The 16,026-nt window shown below is 36.7% G+C and overlaps 1 protein-coding gene across 1 annotated transcript; it reads right to left on the reverse strand.

Annotated features, from left to right (window-relative positions):
- Nucleotides 1-261: 261 nt before the first annotated feature.
- Nucleotides 262-6,035, reverse strand: synprb (synaptoporin b). Its single transcript, XM_042407111.1, has 5 exons — nucleotides 6,012-6,035; nucleotides 5,249-5,373; nucleotides 1,082-1,280; nucleotides 729-920; nucleotides 262-636 (listed from the first exon to the last, which is right to left on the reverse strand). Exons 1-5 carry the CDS (start codon nucleotides 6,033-6,035, stop codon nucleotides 262-264), a joined length of 915 nt encoding a protein of 304 aa, XP_042263045.1.
- Between the last annotated feature and the right edge of the window lie 9,991 nt (nucleotides 6,036-16,026).

Here is a 16,026-nt window from a genome sequence, read left to right on the forward strand (position 1 = left end):
CAGAACAAAACCCTCACGGTGATTATTATTAATCAATAAAGATTCAAGCTAAATCAGCTTCTAAAAAACACAAGTACATTAAAGTGTCCAGGGATAAAAAACAAAAAACTTTCCATATACATTTAAAGGCCATATATATGTCAAATATATGTATCAATGTCATTTTCATTACATTATCTATAGTGATAATCATGTGTTCACCATGTGAAAATGTTAATGCCAATAAAACATGTTTCCATTTAGATAAAAGCCAAGACAAAATCACATCTCATTGACAAATATCATTGGCCCTTGGGAGGCTTTATTCTCCCTGTCATAAATGACCGGTTTACCAAGATATGTCTGTGGTAAGCTAAAGCTCACTTGTGACTGGTTGATGCTAACTTGTCTGTGGACCTGCTGACTCAAATCCCCCTTTGACTGATTGAAACTGTCTTGTCTGGAGGGTTGTGGACCAAAACTCTCTTCTGGCTGGTCAAAGCTGCTCTCACTGTAGAGCCGCTGTCTCATTTCACTGGCCCGTTTCCCAGAAGCACTCCTGGTTGGGTATCTCTGACCAGTCTTGTACCAGCCTGTCTCTTTGAACACAAACCAAATATTTCCAACCCACAGGACAACATTAACAAAACCAAAAACCTGGAGGTAGAAAAAAGGACAAAAAGGAAATGTTAGTTTGAAGGTTACTGTTTTATCCAGTTTTATGTCTCCTTTGTTGACTGAATACTTACCACAGATGTATTAAGACGTGACCAGAGAGGCTCCTGGGTAGCTGTGCATTTGTTCTCTTGAGCTCTGCAGGCGGAGATGAGCAGGAGCACCTGTGTTGGGTTTGTGGCCGTCTTGATATCAGAAATAGTTTTGGCCCAACAACAACTGCTGACCAGCCACATGAAGGAGAAGATCACTGTAACAACAAAATCCTGGAAAGAAGACAGAAAGGGAGGAAGTCACACACAGGATTAAATACTTAATTCAACATATTTCATATCATACAAACACAAAATGATCACATAATATTGTATGTACAGTAATTCATTTGAGCACACTTGAGAGTGTTTGTTTAAGGGATAAACTCACTGACCACAAGTGGGCCTCTGTTTTTCTTTAGGTACTTGTTCTGGTAGAAGACGTAGACAATGGTTGCCAGCAGAGAGTACAGGAAAGCAAAAACACCGACGGTCACAAAAAACTCAGCAGCTGAGGAAAAGTTGCCATCCAGGAAGATAATCTCTTCTCTCTTTGCCTCGCACAAGGGAGCCTTGAAATGCACTTGTTGTAATCTACAAGAGAGGAAGAGGACGTTTACAGTGGCTGTTTGTAAAAGAAAAAAAATAACTGTTGTTGAACTGACATGTGAGGGGATTCAGTCTGTAGGAAACATGTCGCTTTAAAACAGCCGAGACGCCCATTGTTCATTGGAACTTTGAGAGTACTTTCATTAGCAAGCTAAAAATGGCAAAAACTGGAAAGTTCAAGCTCAATAAAATACAGAAACACAGTGGAGAAACCGAATGATTCCTTATTGGAAATAAGTCTGCGTTTTTCTTTCCCATGAGTCTTCTCTGAATTTGGTTTTGCATACAGAGGAAGAGATTCTTCAAGATTCATGAAGAAGCTGCCAGAGGGAAAAGGCAAGCAGTTCTACAGCTTCGTTTTTCTACATGATATAAAGAAATATGAGAACATCTGGAATGTGAAACAGTTTCCATCTCACTATCAGACAGTTGCAAAGAGAAGTTCTATATTTTTGGGGTGAACATTGGCCCCTTATGTCTTACAGTCATTGAGGATTTATCATGACATTCAATGACCTTTTTGTTATTGTTTCATCATTCAAAAAGTGCTGAAGCATATGTTGTCTGAATACTTTATATTTTGTTTGCTGTGTCACTGTAACAATATTGAATATTTGGAGATCTTGCAGTGTGTATGGGGAGGGTTTGGTCACCATGGCATGGGAGTAGGACACAGTTTTAATAAATAAATAAAGAAATGACCACAAAAAATACTGTGGAAATACTGGGGAAGTTTGGCCATTCAAATCGTGACGCATTTCCAAGTGAAACAGGATAGGCAGACAGGACATGACGTTGGGAGGAATTTGATTTGAAGTGTGCGTGTCATAATGAATCTCAGCTGTCTGCTGCTAAAAGTTTAAGATTGATTGATAGATGGATGTCATGATATTATTGGTTGAAAGGAATTGGTTCAAGCCTACCTAAGCATACATCATATTTGTTTTAGAGGAAGAAAACATGATCAGATTTTGATATAAGAATACAAAGAAATTGATTTTTTTCTATATATTTCTTTTTGCATATATTGTTAAATAGGTTTATGACCAGGGATTTGATCTAAAAGGGTTAAAAAGGCATTTTTCATTTCATCTCAACTTTAAACCTTGGCAGAAAAATTGGATTTCCTGCGTGTTTTAGTAATAGCGATTCCTCAAAGCATAGCACTGTAGCCTAATAGTATTGCCTTTTGCAGACAGCAGGGGGATTTGTGTTGAACTGTAAGAAATAAATATTTTTGCTGAAATGTAAGCATACATTTATCATTGTAATAATTAATAATAACCTGTCAAGATATTTCAGTCATCAGTCATCACCTTTTCATCAATCAGTGTACAAAAAGTGTGCAAAACAAACACACATCTGTCTTGTCCAGATGCAGAGTCCAAAAATGTGTTAATTTTGGGGGATTTTTGCCTCCCACAGACTCACAACACTGAAATGACACTGTTGAATTAGTATGACATTTCAAATGAACTGAAAAAACACTAAAATTCAGTTGGAAAGAAGTCACCATTTATACATAACAACAGTGGGTTTCACTGTACTAACAAACAGATAACAGTCAAGTCAGTTGAACTGTTAATTACACACTTGGCCATCACTGACACTGACTCTGGAGCATGGGGCTGGTCGACCACAATGCTGCACCACAACACCAGAGGGTTCACACCACAATCACCACACAATTCATCATCCTAAGGATAATGATGACTCGTCTGCTCTCAAAGATATGTGGAAGGTACTCAGTTAGACAAGGAGGTTTTTCATTTTACTAAGGCAAGAAAAATAGCTTCAGTGGTCCTGAGATGTTCTTAAATCTATCAATTATAATTGAATCATAAGATGCAATTGTAAAATTTGAAAAAGATTTTGTAAGTTAAAAAGTAAACAACAAGTAAACAATTAAATTAATGAACACACTTTCTTTTATGTGTATGTGGGTAACAAAAAAAAATCATGGATGATTGCAATAAATATTGCTACTAAGCATTCCTTAGCTTAATCTATTTAAATGGTTTCATTTACATGATTTGTAATAATTTTAAAATGTGAATTAAGAGATTCAGTGACAAAGAGATTTTACCAGACATCAAAAACAACTAGAGACTAAGCAGACATGTCCACAGTAATCATCACTGCATATCTCAGGAAAGTGGCAGCTAGACAAAAAGATTTAAAAAACTGTGCAGCCCTACTCCATCATGTTGTCAGGCTCAGTGGAGAGGAGCCATCCTCTCTTTAAGCTCGCCCAATTTAAGATCAGGAAGCTGGACAGCTGAGCAGGAAGCCAGACCAATTTAAGAGCCCTGAGTCTAAAATGTTTCACTGCATCATTAGACCAAAATGTACTCTCAGGCCGATCAGTCAAGACTCGAACCTCAAGAGGTCTCTTTTGATGTTACAGCACTTCAGCACTTTGTTGCTACATCTTTCTTTGCAGAATGCACCTGCAACCTGATGTAGCTGCTTAGAGATCCAATGATAAACTGAGGAGAAAAAAATGGAAAAATGTATTTTTCCCATCCCTGTTTCTCTTTGACTCCTGCAAAGTTAAAGACTATTTTTCAAGATTTTACATGTAAGAAAAAATAGAAAGATTTTTGTAATTCAGATAGCAAAACACATTTATTCGATCACTGTGGTTGCTCTCACTTATTTTTTAGTAGGTTGTAGCAATTTGTGCACTGAAATAGCTTTATGATTTTATAGGGGAATTATGAATTATTATTATGAATGACTCAAATATGAAATTATTCATCTAGTGACATAACTCATATTGGAGTATGTTTAATAATAGGAAAATGGTCCTTCTTATTGGCCACACAAGAGAGGTCAGTTAGAATGATGAATGTTGTTGATCTTTATTATGATTTTGTGAGGGTATAGGTCTTTTAAGGTTAAGTGACTGAGATGCAAGCACAATAAAACACCAACAAGTTCACTTTTAGTTACATAAACATGTATTATTAATACTACAGCTACAATTACTAAACACTATAACATATTAAAAACAAGATCAATGAGGCAAAGGGGAAACTGTTACACAAGGCTATGGCTAATGAATGATTGAACTGAATGATGCAGAGTTATCTATTGTGTAGTTGGTACAAGAGACCTGAGATAGAAGATATACAGAGTTTTATCAATGGCTATCAACTGGCTATTAATGCACATATGTATTTCATATATGGTGCAGTAGCAGTTAATATTTCCTACATAATTCAGTTACTGATCATTCTGGGTAGATTTCAGGTACACAAATCTTAACAGACTGACTCAAATCCCTGCTTTCACTGTTTTATTGTCCAACTCAAACAGTATGGCACCTTAAATGGAGTTGTGATGAACAAAAAGATAAAAAGACTTTCAGTATTTTCAGTTTTGTTAAAGATAGATTTAAAAATGAAATCTGACAAACGGATTTCAATGTATGGTGACTTCAAGTTGACTGGTAGTCAAGAACCTATTTAAATGAAATAAACATCACTTCAGTTGGACTTGACACATATATGACCGATATAGTCCAAAGCACATTTTGCCAAAACCTTTAGCTGAACTCACCCTACTTAATTGAGTCCCCTGGGTTGTACATAGTTTGCAATATGTTTTTGTGTGCTATTCATGGGCCTCTTTTATTGTAAATAAATAAAGTTAAAAAATAGACTGACTCCCACAAACCTGCATGTATTCATGACTATTTAGGGCTTCTTCTTTGTATATAAATGTTACTGAGATTACCATTACCATTACCAAATTTTGAGAGAAAAATATGTAGTAATTAATAGTCGTTGTTTATGTATTCATAAGATATTTATCCAGTGGTTTCAATGGTAAAACCTAAATACAGTATATGAAATTTATATATGTCATGGATGTTTTACCATAGCTCAGTGAATTTGCTCTGTTTCAAGCAGACGTAATGTCAAAGAAAGCACAAACAATTACTTTACCTGAAAGGATACCCAAAATCAATGTTGATGCTGAGGTTACTCTGCCTCCTGTCTGCACAGTCCACTTTAACCTGGAGATGACCAAAGTATCCTCCACATGTTGCAAAAGCACAAATGGCAAAAATCTATGAAAACAAAAGCTAATGTCATATAAGGATCACCATCTGTTGATAATTAATTCACTTGCATTCAGCAGCAAAACTCAAATCAGTATGTGTAAGTGTGTGTCTCACATAATCACATGTATGTATACACATCAATAAATACAGGACTGATTATTAAGATTTATAATTGGATTGAAAACAAAACGTGAATAATTTAAAGGTCGGAAGACAACTAACAGAGCTGCTCACTGTGTGCAGGAGGGTGGCCACAGCAGTATAGTGAGATTCATTTTGCAGATGTAATATATCATTCTGAGGGGTGTCATTTTTTTTTGTCTTCATCTGTCTTACACGATAAAATCAGAACATCATTTACTTGCAAAATTTTCAAATAAAGAATGGGAGATTTACTCTGAGTCAACTACTCTGAAAAGAATTATCCTTACTTTTACACATAATGGCACATGTTGCATCAACAAACTGGACTGATTTTAAACCAGACAGACATTTCTTGAAGTCAATTTTTAAATCAACATCAAGATCACACCTTATAGTACAGCTCATTCAATCTGATATGCATTAGAATAAAAAATGAAGCAGAATTGATTATAACATAAATGAATCAATAAATGACAAGGCTATAGAGAAATTAAACTTACCGGAGCAAATATGACCATACACATTTAAAAAATCACAGAGCTCAAGTCCAACTCCACACAGTGTCTGCTGCTTTTGTCATCAGGTTGAGATGCCACTGAGGAAGACAGTGAAAGGAGAGCGACTCTTTCAGCGGAGGGGAGGGCTGACAGAAGATATCTTCCCGAAGGAGGAGTCTAATATATTTTGTACCTCTACAAATAGCCAAATTGTATTTTGCCTTCATAGTCCACACAACTTGATTGTAAACATTATTCTAAGACCATAACAACATTGCTCTCCAAAGATCTTTTTTTCTAAATGAGGCTCTATCAGAAAGTTGAAACCAATAGAAATATGTGCTACAGCATTTTGTTGCTGTACAATGATACAATACAAATCTGATGATTTTGTTTTTTTCAATTTGAAGTATTATGTGTTCCTTTGGGAGCTGGGGAAATTCTCATACTTCTTAAGATGAAAATAACATTTAAAAACTCATTAGATTATCTGAACTCTGAAAACAAGCCTGTTTCTATGAACTCATGATAAATTGATGTTTTGTAAGATTTCAGCATATAAACTATTTCCCTGAACTAAAACTTGGCATATTGTAACATTTTAGACTATACATTTAGATATTTCATCAGAGGGGTGTTTGTAATCATCATCACGGCAATTAAAGAAACAGATGATGGATGTTTTTGACTGACTTCAGCTGGTTTTGACTGACTGGTTTTCTGTGGGCTGAAAATGTGAAAAAATCAGTTGGAAGTTTATTACACACACATAAATATTTGAATTAATGACTTTCTCTTTCTGAATCCACATGGGTGTATGATAATGTGTGGTGATTAACTGAATTTATTTGAATATGCATTTAAGCAAGCCATTTCCTTGCACAAAAATCCAGTGTCACCATGGTAACTGAAGTGTGCTACATACGCTCTTGAAGGGAAAAGTATGACTTTCTTACTGCAGTGTAATAACCCTCCTCAGCCCCTTTACAATAAGTTCATGTTTTTCTAAAACAAAACACCTATAACTTGATTGAAAATGTGATGATGAAGTTCATGATGATGAAGCAGTTCAGTGTTGTATATAATAAATAAAGGATTGTTTTGTATATTATATGCGAGTCTAGATTGTAATCTTCATAGATACTTATACTGTTTGGGTTTTTTTGTCTTCTGATGATCCACTGATGATTAAGCCATTGGCACTGTTATAAAAAAGGGTTTTGCTGACCTCTTTTGGTGGCAAATCTGTATTACAGATAGATTTTTGAGCAATGACAAATTGTTCTTATGTATAGTGCAACGATTACCACCTGTTATGATTTGGCTGGCCACAGCAAAAGGGAGACACACCATACAAAGGTAACAAAAGATAATTTATTAAATAAAGTAAGCGAAATTAAATAATAAACTAAACACTTATACTGGAGTGTGATGTGAGTGGAAGATGTGTATGCGGGTGTTATAAGGTGCATAAAAGCAAAATAAATGACTAAAGTAACATAAACCAAACGGTGCCTGAAGGGAGAAGCAGAGAGAGTGAATGAGCTGCAGCAGTGGTTTAAGTAACCTACGTACACCGGGCCCAGCTGTTCTGGCTTACTCCAATCAGTCACCTGCAGGGCGAGGAGAGACACAGGTTAGTAACAGATCGACACCCCAGATGACTCCAGAGGACATCAGACCACTGGATCACACAATATGATACTCTAAAACAATATACTGTTTTTATAGAAAAAACAAAAAGCTTTGAGAGATAAAGTAAAGCATATACTCAAATATTTAATGGATGCAGTAAAAGAAGTATAAGAAGTAGAAAAGTATATGGATGTAAAGTAAAACAATAATGAATAAAATTATAGGACTAGATGAAGTTGAAACAAATCATATCACATCACATAAATGCCAGACTGAACACTGATTTGTTGGACCTGTTTTGACTGTACTTGTTTGTCTTTTACTCTAGATGCCAATGTATTGTTGTGTCAGAGTGTGTTATGCTGTCCTGACTGCTAATCAATCAGCTGAAACCTATATGAGTAAATGAGATTCCCACTAGAAAATAATTACAAACATTACTGTCTCATCCATGCTTCTGAGACAGCCATTAATTTCAAGCTGCTATAGGTTGGACAATTACAAGTTTGCATGTTAAAATGTTTAAGATATATACAGGAGTATCTGAAATCTCAAAAGTAATACAACAGCAAGGGTAGCAGCCCATTTATGATTTAAAAAATGAAAAACAAAGGCATAAAAGTCATTAGAAGTGTGTGTTGGGGAGTTATTTATGAGAAGAAAGTAGCTTTGCTTGCCTGATTCCCTCAGGCAGTTTTTTGATGTTAATGGCAAAATGACCAATCACATTTTGTTTTCAGTCTAGACTGAAAAACAGCCAGAACAACTCTGTGCAGAAGATCAGCAGCTGCTTTCTGGTTCATATGAGGTGAATGCCAGACTTTTACAAGCCGTCAGAAATCTCTAGAAATTAACTCTGAAAATGATGGATGAAGGTGAAGACAAGTCTAAATGAGAATGTTTACAATTAATTAGCAGGACAGGGAAATAAAGGAAAATGAAAAACAAACATCTCACACTGAATAAACATAAAGGTTGTAGGTGAATCTCTTGGGCTAACAAAGAATATTATTTTGATTTACTTCAGTACTGCATCATTACTAACTTATGCTTGTCAGTCTTATTTGCTCCTATGCTCCATTATGAGTAAAAGTAATGCATATAAAATATTTGAATATTTAAATATATAAAAGCACACATAATGCAGAATTCCCCCTGTCACTGTTATATTATTCTAGTTATACATACCGGTGGGTATAGTCTAATCAACAACAATGCACTATGTTTTGTATATAAAATCTATAAATGTACAAATCTGAAAAATTAACTAGTAACTATAGCCATTGAAAAATGCAGTGAGATAAAACATACAAATTTCCCTGTGAAATGTAATGGAGCAGAAGTGGAAAGTCACATAAAATGAAAATACTCAAAGTAGCCTACAAGTACTTCAAAAAGAGGTTCATTATTTTCTATTACTGCTCATCCACCTCACCAGCTTGTGTGCAATTAACTGGATAAACCCAAACACCTCAGTTATTACAACTCCTACAACCAGCAGTATTAGTTTAAGAAGTCGCCTCGCTCCATTGTGCTGGGAGGGAAACTCATTCTGCCACCAGCAGTGTTACTATAGCAACCCCAGCCGAGCCATTACAGTTTAACGGACATTGTTATGGCCACCATTTTGTCAGATCTGTGACCAAACAAGACAGGCTTCTTTTATTTACTCCCCACATGTTGTTGTTGTTGGACCATTCTCTGTACAGTTGTTACTCATTTTATGTTAGCTGTTTTGTGAAAGATGATTTGTTTTTCTGTGATCAGTTAATGTTAACCAAGTTGGCCATTAGCTGTCTGAGGCTAATGTGTTGCTAATACAATATGACTCTTCATTTACTGCTGGGCTAACTAAGCGTGTTGCTCTTTTTACTTTTATTCTTGTGGCCTCTATGTATTCATTACTACATCGATTACTGTGTTGTACTTGGCCTTTTTTTCTTCTTAGCATGAGGGACAATGTAACTAAAAATCTAATTTTATTGTCACCTTTAGCCTGCTAGTAGCATGTTCTGTCATCTACTGTAATATTTCAACAACTAGAGGATGGATGAAAATTTAGATGCCATAAAATTTAGTACAGACATTCATTGTCCCCAGAGTATGAATCCCAGTTTCTTTGGCAGAACCCTGACTTTTCATATAGTATCATCATAAAGTAAAAATAAGAATTTGTCCAACAGTTGGGTCTTTGATCAAATACCAGCAAAACTAATAATATTCCCATCAGTGTTATTTTTTGCTTTATTTTGTGTTTAATTCTAATTGGCAAATGTTAGCATGTTAAAATGCTAAACTAAGATGTTTAACAGTAAACATTATATCCTTAAAACATCTTTATGTTAGCATTGTCTTTATGAGCATGTTTGCAATTAGCCCTAAGCACCGCTGGGCTTATAGTCTTACAGTACTTTTGGTCTAAATTTGGGGTATCTCATCTTTTTATCTTATCATTTAATTTGATGTCCAATACTGTTTCACCCTAGTTGAATCTTAAATGACCAGCTCCTGTCTTCAAACCTTACTGGAAGCGTGTTTAGCTCACTGCATATCACCTTTGTACATGCTGATTTATTTCGGAATGTGTGACAAACACAGTCCTAGTAATTTAATGATTTTTGAAGAGATTGGAGATCAATGGCACTGTAGTTTCACCGACCACCTCCTGGTAATGCAACCTGTTGTCTTTGGTCTTTACACGGATAATCACATGTTCAGACATATCATTATCCTGCACTGAGAAACAAATTGAGTAGGAAAATGTCTACAACACCGGAACTCAGCCATTAACATGGCAATGATTGTTTTTGGTGACCAATCATCTAGAATAAGAAGGAGAAAAAAAACAAAGTGATGTGTCTTCAAAAATGCACTAATTAGCAGTGCAGTTTTTTCAGCTGCCTCCATAATGCTTTGAGCGATGTAGTCAAATATTCACTTTTGTTTGTGGCCTTGATTATTTAAACACAACAAACTAGATCACTTATAATGTTCTTTGATTATTTGGCCAAAAGAGGGCAGTACTTAGTCATCTCATTGAGAGGAAAATCTCTGAAACTGCAGTGATGAGCCCTTTTTACTTTCTCCTTTCTCACGGCATCTGATCTTTCTTCTCTCTCCAAAATCCAGTCGAAGAATGTGTCCACAATATGTGCAAATGAGCTACATACATCTCAATCTCACCCACTATGCACACAGTTGATGAGAAGATGTATTGGACGAACAGCTATAAGGTTTTTTTTTCGACATGGTGAGGCTTCAGTCTCTCGCTGCATTATTAATGAATCTTTTTCTGGCATCATCTCCCTGCTCTACCCTGAAAACTGTGGGAGGAAGAGGCAAGCATAAATCTGATGGTTTTCATGAGGTCTTCACCTATCACTGAGCAATAACACATACAGTATACACTAAAGAACTGTACAGTCCAAGGAGTTGATATAGTGTTTTTTTCTTTTCTTGCACGGGGACCACCTTTGCCCTGGGATTAATCTGGAAAATACAAGATACAAGAAGAAGATACAAACCCACCATAAATCAGGATTAAGGCTGAGTGGATGGAATAGACGTTGTTTTAAAAATGGATCATTCCAGTGTAGCTTGAAATTATAGAAAGAAACGTTAACCTGTGCAAATTCCAGAAATAAGCTAGAAGTGAAAAACTAGAGTTGATATTATCAACTGTAGCCTATCTGTATTTCTTTGTGTTAAATAAAGAAAAGGAAAAATGTGTTCTCTTCTGGACCTACCGGGATGCCACCTCAAATTCACTGCAAAATTAATGTCAATGAGAAAAACTACGTCTTCTATTTTATACCAGTGGGAAAAAAATGGAGGACTGTCTTACATAAAAGGATTTGTACAGACTTGTAATTTCTTTAAAATGGGCTTCTCCTTACTCCTACAAGCCAATTCATAATCATCTCAGTTTAGACTGTTAAGCATTTCACTCCTCTGCGAAGCTCAAATTCACATTAACATCTGTTACAACAAATGCTTTAAAATGCCAGTTACCCAGGATGTAAACATGTTCTTGGTGAAAATGTAGAGCATCATCATACAGTATTTGCTGGGTGCGAAGCCCTCTCTGAGACGGCCATAGTAGCTGCAATGCTGACACTGACCCTATTCCATCAATCTCACATTAAAAACGCTCCCAGCATTTAAATATTTCAAAGAGCTCCTCAGCTAACTCAAGAGGAGCCTCTGAGCCTCTGTGTGTGTGGGTGTGTGTTTGTGTGTGTGTGTGGGTGTGGATGTGCACACTCTGACAAACCTTTTTTTAAACTTAGAGCTTATGACTGGTGACTAAACACCAAGTCAGTGACTAAAAAGTGGAATACAGATCTGAATGATACACACTCAAGTGCTCAAGATAAATGTGTTGCTGCTTAAAAAAATAAACAATTCATGTATCTCTCTGGCAGTCTTTAAGAATATATATTGAATAAAATAAATAAACATGCATCGTATATGATGCATAGAATGACAGGAAGGATTCATAAATGCAGAGAGGTGAGGGAGGGAAGTCATGAATATATTATTATGCAGTTATTCTGTGATATTTCAGCTGTGCTGCACTGTCTGGTGCGTCACTGTGTGCTTTACATATGCTGTCTGTGTCAGCTCTCCAAAGGCACGCACATGACAGTGTGCAAAAGACACATGCAGGAACACACACACACAGACACACATATTAAAGCACAAAACACAACACTAGTGTGCTTTTATTGGTTCTGTTTGTGTGAATATTATGATTTTCCTTCAACCTGATTATTGCATTTGTTATAGATTTGCACTTTAAACATTTCAATATGAAAAGCTTCTGCGTGACACTTAAGAAGACACTGAGATTGGCATCAGGTGTGATGATAAATTCAGCCAGGTCCCCACAGTGTATGACTGCAATTAATATTGAATATCTAGGGTAGGGTCAAGAAAAGTTCAAATGATTCATCTTGTCTCCGCTGATCGTGGTCCAACTGTTAATGTTGGGAGTAAATCTCAACAAGCAGTCATTTTATTTTCTCCAGGTGAACCTACAGTATGCTGCAACTGGGAATTTGCCTTATTTTTCCATCACCATTTTTTCGACAGACATGTCAAAAACTCTTACCTCAAAGTTTAAAGAAATCAATGTTTTAACATTGTCTATTGCCATTTCTATGAATTTGAGAAAACAGTCTCACCACAAGATCCATTTGGTAGTTGTACTTGAGCTTTCCATCATATCACATGATATTCATCACAATATGGAGTTTGCCCAATTGCCATGGACTTGTAGTTTTCACATTTTTTTGACAACTTCTACAATTTTGAACATCTACAATTCCATGACAACTGGACAAACTTCATCCTCTGATGAAGACCATGTGATATGATCAAAAGCTCCAGACCAGCGACTAAATAGACCTTGTAATGAGATTGTTTTCTAAAATTTCTGAATATTATTTTGACTGTGGAGATTTAACAAGAAAAGAATACAAACAAAACTCCACTCGTTGTTGCATGACTAAACTTGTAACTTTTTCCACCATAGCCTTTGTGTTGCACTACCCCGAAGAACATCAACATTTAATGTGTACACACTCTAGTTGAAGTATACGAGCAGAGCAAAGAACATCAGTCAATTATTAATGTTTAAAAGGTTTAGAGAGTTCTGTTGCCAAGGTTAGTGCTAGACCTTTCCACAGGATCTCAAGAGTATGCAGTCGCAGAAAACCAATGGGTGTCAGTGTACTGACTGCCTCACCCATCAGGAACTGGCAGTAGCTTGTTGACAACTTAACAAGATGAGGACCATGGGAACCACAGGAAAATCTCATACTGAGAATCCACAAGGATGAGCCGTGTGAATAAAAATTAAAGGACTATTGAATGCCAAGTTAAGGCAACAGGAGGTCCACTGAAGCAAAATCGGAAATGAGGAGTCCTTGAAAGCATGGTTACCTGCAGGGAATTTGCTGGTCAGACGTGCAAGGAACATCTGGAGTAGCAGCTAGTCAGTCCAACTGTCAGATTCAATTTAATCTCAGAGGTGAAGTATGCAGGCCGGCTCATCATCAGTGCATGCTGAGTTCACAGTATAAAGCCTGTCATGTGTATACTGGAAGTGTAAGTACCATGATGGTGGGGGAGGTGAACACAACGCAGGGTCAAAAGGGTGACATAAGTGGTGCAGTAAGAGAAGATGTTTTTGGAGGGAAAATAACCCTAAAGTACATGGTTTCTTTGAACATGACAGGCGTTTTAAAGGATGACATTTTCAAAGGTTTGATCTGATCACTGGTGTGCTTTGTAGCTCACCAGGCCTCCTGATACTTGGTCAACACCTAAGCAAAATAATTCCCACTTTGGTCCTACACATGTTTTCTGTATGCATTTGATTTCAAACTGAGCATATAGACAATATGGGCATAATAAAAAAGAGTAAAATGTTTCTTCTCCCAAATCTGGAAGGTCACACGGTGATTAAGAGGGAAAAAAACATATTTCTGCAGCACAAATAATTTTTCTGACTTCTAACCTTACTTTTACCTCTTCAGGCCTCTAAAACCTTTTCAGATTCTGGGAAGGGAACAACACACTGGTAAAACCACTTGTGTAGATATATGGGTTGTGAGTAAACATGGCTTCACTTTAAAAGGTCACAATCCAAAAAAGGTTGGGAACCACTGCTGCATTAGAGAGAAGAGAGTCCACTCAGGTATGTGATCACCAGGTCAGACAAGCAACCAAGAGGAAAGTCTCATGAGCTGCAGGAGTTATCAACAAATCATCTTCCGGATATTGTAGTTTCGCCTGAAAAACATCTCAATAGGCTTTAAAAAATAATACAGTAAGCAGGATATTGTTAGACAGCATGTGAGATTTTCCAAAATAAATCCCCACTGGCGTGGCTTTACAATAATATATGTGTTATATGATAAAACAATATATGAATATACATAATCTATGGTTGTTAAGCTTGTAATAATTCCATATATAGTTTATTTTGGGTTTATAGCCTTTCATTGTTTTTAGCTTTGTGATTCACATTTTTTTTCCCTTTTTTTTGCATGTGTACTGTGTCTTTTGATCTGGGTGGTGAGCTGCTGCAAACAATTGTCCTTACAAAGATAAATAAAGTTGTATTGAATTGAATTAAACTAAAATCCTCAGTCATGTGTTCCACGTCAGCCAAAGTCTGTGGTAGAATATATGTCATCTTAACAACCTGTCAGTTTAATTAGGTCAATAGGGTCCCTGGTTAGGAGTCAGAAAGCGAGATACTGTAGGTGTGACAGATCTACTGTACTACTACTGCGTCACATAATTGGCTCAAAGGACTGCAGCTGTTGCATTTGAATTGACAAATCAAAATCAAAGGAGTTTCTGGCATTTTCTGTGTCATGCTGGATAATGCTATCTTAAACTGATTTCTCAATGTTTTGGATTAGCAACACATAACATCAGGACATCAGGGCTTAAATCTATTTTAAATCTTGTCAAGGCTAAAGCAAAATACTGTTCTAATCCAGAATATGTGTGTCTCATTTCGAATGCTGGGAAACATTTCAAGGATGTCAAAATTATATAATGTGACTGATTTAGAATGATTTAATATGTTGCTAGTTGTTTTCCTCACAGTCATGTAAATCTGACGTTTGTATTGTAGCATTGTAGCATTATTTCTAAGGATCTCATTTTTTGTAGGCTGCCTTAGAAGGACATGGAAGGTCATGTGACCACTTTATCATACAGTAGACAGCAAATCCCACTCCGCTATAATATACTGTACAATAACACTGTTATATAACATTAAAAATGAAATAAAACATAGCATAATTAATATCATAGGTTACTGAAAAAACACAGACTTTACACTGTACATTAGACATTTGCATTTGGCCAGAAACTGTTAATACTGATCAGCACTGAGTGGAATTTAGTCGAAAAACTGAAGATTTGTACTCATCCTCAATATTAAATCTCTGTTTAGTAGATGGGAAGCTTATGTGATTGCAGTGTGATCCTATTTCCTGACAAGAGACCATAAGCCTACAGACAGAGATGGAGCAGCTGAGACTTTCTGGCTACACCCCACCCTTCAACAACACACGGCATGGGGCGGCTCGGGAAAATTGTACACCTACTGATCTGCATCCCGTGCACTGCCCCGTAGACTGAATAATGTTCCCCATTTCAGTGACAATATCGCAGCATTGCTGTGGCAGCCATCTTAGGTGTACCACCGCAGAACGCTATGATGAGCTACAGTGAAGGACGAGCCGCGCATCCTTCACTCTCTGTTCAGGACCACGGCCAGCTCCCCGCGCCTGCGTCCCCGCCTGGCAGGCAGAGGAGAGGCCATCGCCCGCTTTCAGCGCTCTCCTTCCTCTCATCT

This window comes from Thunnus maccoyii, chromosome 3 (assembly GCF_910596095.1).
Source record: "Thunnus maccoyii chromosome 3, fThuMac1.1, whole genome shotgun sequence".
In the NCBI taxonomy this organism is placed as follows: Eukaryota; Metazoa; Chordata; class Actinopteri; order Scombriformes; family Scombridae; genus Thunnus; species Thunnus maccoyii.